The sequence below is a fragment of the Gavialis gangeticus genome, unplaced genomic scaffold, assembly GCF_001723915.1.
Source record: "Gavialis gangeticus isolate Ggan-Ray unplaced genomic scaffold, GavGan_comp1, whole genome shotgun sequence".
Classification (NCBI taxonomy): domain Eukaryota; kingdom Metazoa; phylum Chordata; order Crocodylia; family Gavialidae; genus Gavialis; species Gavialis gangeticus.
The window spans coordinates 57633269-57639232 of NW_017729032.1; the positions used below are offsets into that span (position 1 = coordinate 57633269).

Consider the following 5964-nt stretch of genomic DNA (forward strand, 5'->3'; position numbering starts at 1 on the left):
CCATGGCAGGGGGTCGGACTAGATGATCTGTCTTGGTCCCTTCTGACTCATTGATTCTATGATTCTATAATTCTATGATACTAAGTGCCAAAATCCCATTCCAGTAATGGTGCTAGTGGGTGTATCTACATGTGCATTAATGTGCTTTAGGTAACAGGCATTAAATCTAATACCTCCATTGCGAGATGCTAGGAAAACACACATCAACCCATCTCAATGTGCATTAGCTAAAGAGCATGGGAAGCTTATACATGTGCAGTGAGGCTTCTCCGACACACTGTAATTACAGCATGGAGCAAACTCAATTAATCACGGTATTTACCACACTCCAGCAGACTCCAATGTCATATGTATCAGTATCCCTAATAAGCTTTAGTTAAAGTGTCCCCACCACCATTTTTCAGCACAGGGACACTGATTCACATGATGCCCTGGGCACTTTAATTACAGTGGCTCCTGGATTAGATATGCCCTAAGAGCCTAGGTCACTTAACTGCTTTGGATCATTGAATGCTTTCACTCTTAATTTATGTTAAACTTTGACATTACTTACTAACATTCTTACTTTTTCTGATTTTGTTTAGGAGATGTTGACACTCTCCAAATTTTATTGCAAAACAAATATTAACAATTTATCTTTTGCATGCCAGTAAAGGGAGTTTTTACATTTCCCCCCACATGGGTCTTTTTAGCCTGAGGGAAAAAATCCTTAAAAGAAAAAAAAAAATCTGTAACTTGGCATAATTAGTTAAATGTTTGTAAAACATTAGCCCCTCAGATGAGTAGTGTTAAGGACTTAAATTTGCCTTCCTGTATACAAGCCCAAATGAGACTTAAGTGGAGACTTGAACAATCTTCATTCATACCCTGCATCTGACACAGTCTGACAGTTTACCTTGAATAATTCTTTCTTCTGTCACCTGTTTTTCAGTCACCTCTACAGGCCGTCCATCAATGATCTTTGTGTATGTTTTGATAATTGGCTCTAAAGAGATTTTCCAAATTAAAAACATTAATAAAAAAGGTAAATAACATGTGAAGCATATCATATTGAAGACCCCCCCCCTACTTATTAGCAAATATGTGAGAATAGTGCATGGCCTTGGGACTTTGGAAAACTAGTTTTAATTTCTGTCTCTGCCAACAAACTGTTGCATGATCTAAGACAGACCTTTGACCTCTTTGTGTCTCTGTTTCCTTATCTACCCTTTGCCTAGTCTTGTCTATTTAAATTTTAAAGTGTTCTGGGAAGGAACTGTTGGTGTCTTCATGATACAGAGGTAATAGTAAGAACAGTTCTACATACTCTACCTCTATTCTTGGATCCAAAACAACAGCTAAGCTTTCACCAAAATTCAGGAATGATCACATATAAGTTTTTGGTTGAGGTCCATCTTTGGTATAAACATCTGGAGTAGTGGGAGAAAATTCTGGTCTCTCTGTCCAAGCACTCTGACTTTCTGTATATAACTGGCTACCATGCTTTAGCTTGCAAGCTAACAGTTATTAAAAAACTGTAACAGAAACAGATGGCATGTCAGCATGTGAAGTGCTAAACCTATTTCACTGGATACAATTATGGGACATGGCTAGGGAATAGACAGTGAACATAGGAATAGACGTTTCCTAAATCACATGCTAAAATCAAATGGGATATCTCAAAAAAAGAAATTCCCCCCTCTCCCCCTAACCAAACCAGATGGCCCTTCCTCATTGGATTAAAACCTAAATTGGAACTGTAAAGCTTTCAAAAGATTTCTAGCTAATATACTCTAGGCAATGAAAATGTAATCACCTCCATGAATCACTTTAGTTATTGTCTCTCCTCCGCCGATGACCTGGATTTCTGGTTGTTCAATTCTGGTGAATGTTGGCTCTAGAAAATATTATTTGAAAAAAATTAATCAACATGTTACAAATATGCCTGGATGTAAACAGTGCATGGAAATATGTATTATTCTCAAAAGAGTTGAGATGAGAATGGCATTAACTTCTCCACTTCCTATAATTTATCATTTTATTTACATTATTATAATAATGGTGTAGATTTATATGTGGAAATAATACTAAGAATCAATTCATAGGAGTAACTATGCAATCCTGCATTTTCTCTTATATACTATTTAGTAGGGCTGTGCAAAGCTTCAATCACTGGTTCAATCCAGCAGAGATACAGCCTTGTCTGGTGGCCAAATCTCCAAATCTGAACTGAAATCAGGAGACCCTTTAATCTCTCTAAATTGAATTGCAACCCTTCAAATCGATTTGGAGAGATTCAGAAAGATTTGATAATTCGGACATAGACACAGCTTTAAATGTTTTTTTCTACATACCTCAAGGTACCAGGCAGCTCATGAAAGCTGACATGATGTAGTGGATGGAGAGTCCCAAGGGAGCATGGGGAGGGGGTTCCCAGTGCACTCGGCAGCAGGCCCAGAAGTGGACTAGAAGCACTTCTGGTCCACTTCTGGGTCTACTGGGGAGCACACAGGGAACACTCTGACCTTCCCCCCCAGCTCAGTGACTGGTGTCTCTTGGGTCTGGGGGGGCACCCGAGGTCCCCCTGTGGCCAATTGTCAAGATGAGGCGGGGCACAGGGGGCTCCCCTACACTCTTGGCAGTGGACCCGGAAGTGGTCCAGAAGTACTTTTGGTCCACTTCTGGGTCCACTGCCGAGCACCCTGGGGACACCCTCATGCTCCCATGGGATGCTCCATCTGCCCAGGATCTTGGTGATCATGAACCATGCCTGGTACCTTGAGCTATGTAGAAAAAACATTTAAAATTGTTTATGGCTGAATCACTGATTCTCCGAATCAGCATAAAATCTTTGGATTAGGCCAAATCAAAATCAGGGCAGTGATCCAAATCAATGAATTGAATCACTGTCCCCAGTTCCGGCCAGATATGAAACCAAATCGAATACGGCCAGTTTCGTACACCCCTACTATTTAGCAACCGGTAAGTGCTAATTTTTTCTAATGGGTATCTGCTTCCTGTTCTATACCTGAATTGTAAACATTTGTTAATTACTCTGTGTCTGTTATGGCAGAAACATCCCCTTAGGTTCCGCAGGTAAAAGGAAGCCTTCCCAGATGTTAGCAGGAAAATCTCTTCTTTGGAGCATTATCTTCACTCTTTTGAACATTATGGGCATGTCTACACATGCAATTAAGGCAACTAAATAAATTATTGTACTGTTCATGCGAGTTTATTGTTCCCAGGTGCCTTGTTTGCAGTTGTGCTCGGGCCCACAGCACTTTGAGCTGGGTGAGAGCAGCCCCAGCTGGAAGGGGACCCTGGGGTCAGCCTGCCAGCCTGGGGCTTCTCTGACTCAGCTTAATGTGCTGCAGAGGGGCTGGCTGGGGCATAAGAGTGCTATAGTGTGGGACTAGCCAGCACACAGCCCCCACTCTGAAACACCCTCATGCTCCAGCCAGGCCCATAAGCATCTACACAAGTGTTGTGGCAAAGTAAATAACTTTGCCTTAGCATAGTACTTGTGTCTGGCAGTACTATCCTATGTCAGAGTATATAGTTCACTCCAACCTAATAGCTCATATGCAGAAGCTGATGCTTTACTGTAGAGCTAATTAGTCAGCTTTGCAATAAATGTCTTGTGGACATGTGCCTTAGTGGTGCTAAGCCTGCTAACAGCTCTTTCACGGTTTAATGACAGGTTAGGGCTGAAAGAGACTCCTGATCTTCAGGTGACTGATTCCTATTACCCTTATAGCCAAAGCAGAAAATAGTTAAGTCAAAATGAAAGTTTACTATGTACATATTTTTAGTAGACAGTGAGGCACAGGAGTTTTTGTTCTGCTTTTAGGTCTAAATAATTCACCACCATCGTTCAGCCACAATGTAGAGCACATTGGCATGTCACAAAATGTATAGTTCTGTTAATCAATCCTACCTTGAATAACTTTTCGAACTGTTGAACCACCAACTACTTTCGTGATTTTCCTACCGGGTATTTCTAACAAACACATGTAAGCATTTTAGTACCACAACAAAAATAAGTCATATTCAGTTGCTCCTGTTCTAATGGTAAGACTTCCCTGAATTCTAATTGATAACATGTTAAATAATACCAAAAGAAGAAAGAGTTGATCTCAGTACTGGATAACATTTACTAATGGTAGGTTTTAAGTAGTGCTAATTATATTTTTTCACCTTTGCTCCACTTTAGTTCTGTGTTAGACTGGCATAACAGAAATGTGGAACATAAGGGTAAAGCAATACTTTTCTGCCTTGTCCAGGAAGGTTAGCCATTGGCACCATCTCAAGTGACCTGGAAGAATAATTATCTTCTTACTATTGCTTCATGATTTGTCCTGGTCTTCCAGGCATAACTAGTAGAAGTAACATTTCTTTAGCCTCAGTAGGCTTTTTGGAGGTTTTTTTTATTGGGTGGGAAAGAGACTACTGTTTCTGGGAAGCCAAGAAGAGCCCAAATTCGCTTTATGGGGATTGCTCCTGAGTCACCAGTGGTGAGACTGGGCAGAGTCAGAACCCTGGCAAACAGAAAACTTTCCCTGGGTTGTAGCCAAAGGAAGTATTACCAGTTTTGGCAGCTAAAGGAGTGATTAGTCAATGTACACAATTCTATATTCTTATTTCATCCCTCTTTGGTGAGTGACATTGATCTGTGTATGCAACAATACCAACCCACATTCTGGTCTGCATTAACTGAACAACAAGCAAGATCATGTCTCTAATATTGTGATGAAGCTCTCTCAAGAACAATGATTAATAACCATGACACAAACTTTATACATTATAATGTAAGTTATAAGGTCCCTGTCTGATACCTGATAAAGTACAGAAATGTTCATTTTGAAGTGATATAAACTAAACACACTTAAAAAAGGTTATCTTTTTCTAAAAGCAAAATAGATTACAAATGCCATTTTAAAAATTAAATTAAGATGGTAAGAGGCCACTTGGGAAGAATAGTTTTAAGAAACCTTTTTGGTAAAGAAAAATTGCCAGCTCTTGTTGTGTTTTTATTATTGCTTTGAAGCAAAATGCTGAAATCTGGGTTTGTCCTCTGCCAACATTCAGCCTAGTCCATCAATGTATTTCAGAACAAAAAGGGGCCACTTTTACCTTCTTTTCTGATTATTGGCTGGACGTTGCTTTCAATCACTTTAATCTCTGAAAATATAGGCAATGGAATGTGAAGCACATACACACATAACAGCATCCAAACAAGGTTATTGTTGAATGATACCCAACTTTAAGATTGGGTCTGCTATAAATAATTGGGTACAATCAAAGTAAATGATGTAAAAGTATAATTTAGAGAAATAGATTATGAAGCCTTTCAATTCTAGTGAGTAGGCATACATGTCACACAAGTGATATCTGTTTAACAAATAATTTGACTAAATATAATATTAGATTTTATTGTTTATATAGCATCAGCCATGTACTAGGTGTGATGGCTACACTAGTATGTCATTTACTTTCATTGCCAGTTGCATGCCAACAGAAGATAAATAAAAGATAATTAGAGACTCACTCATGCAATTTTGAAATGCTGTTCTGGAGAGAGCACATGCGATAGGCATAGGAAAAAAACACCAACCTTGAGTCACACCATTTAAAAAACTGAACTTAAAATGTCAGCCTATCCATTTTGAATTGTCTAAAGGAAAGTGCAATATTTTCCATTTCTAACTAGAGTCTTAGACCCCAAATCCTAATCTTGATTCAGTTATTAAATGTAATCCCTGAATAAAATGTCAAGGAGGTGGTAAATAAGATTTCCTCCTTTATGTCTTTTTGCTTCACAGGGATCATCCATAATGACTATTTCTTGGTAGTGACTCAGTCACAAGCCCCTTGGGTGCACAGAGGAGGTGGGCACCAAGTTCTCTCTCTCTTCATAACATCAGAAGAACTGGTAACATAGAGAGAACAGTACCACAGAGGCTAATGTGGTATGCTGAAACTTCT

General features: G+C 39.3%; 1 protein-coding gene across 14 annotated transcripts in view; it reads right to left on the bottom strand.

Moving 5' to 3' along the window:
- The window catches only part of POSTN (periostin), a 59846-nt gene that overhangs the window by 9789 nt on the left and 44093 nt on the right, over positions 1-5964 (bottom strand). For 6 of the 14 annotated variants that reach the window (XM_019524433.1, XM_019524432.1, XM_019524428.1 and 3 more), the window contains exons 17-20: positions 5113-5160; positions 3917-3979; positions 1796-1876; positions 896-985 (exon numbers count right to left, since the gene is read on the bottom strand). In XM_019524433.1, coding sequence (XP_019379978.1) covers positions 896-985; positions 1796-1876; positions 3917-3979; positions 5113-5160 — 282 coding nt within the window. The remainder of the gene's footprint in view (positions 1-895; positions 986-1795; positions 1877-3916; positions 3980-5112; positions 5161-5964) is intronic. The other 8 variants (XM_019524436.1, XM_019524434.1, XM_019524430.1 and 5 more) reach the window with 3 other exon arrangements.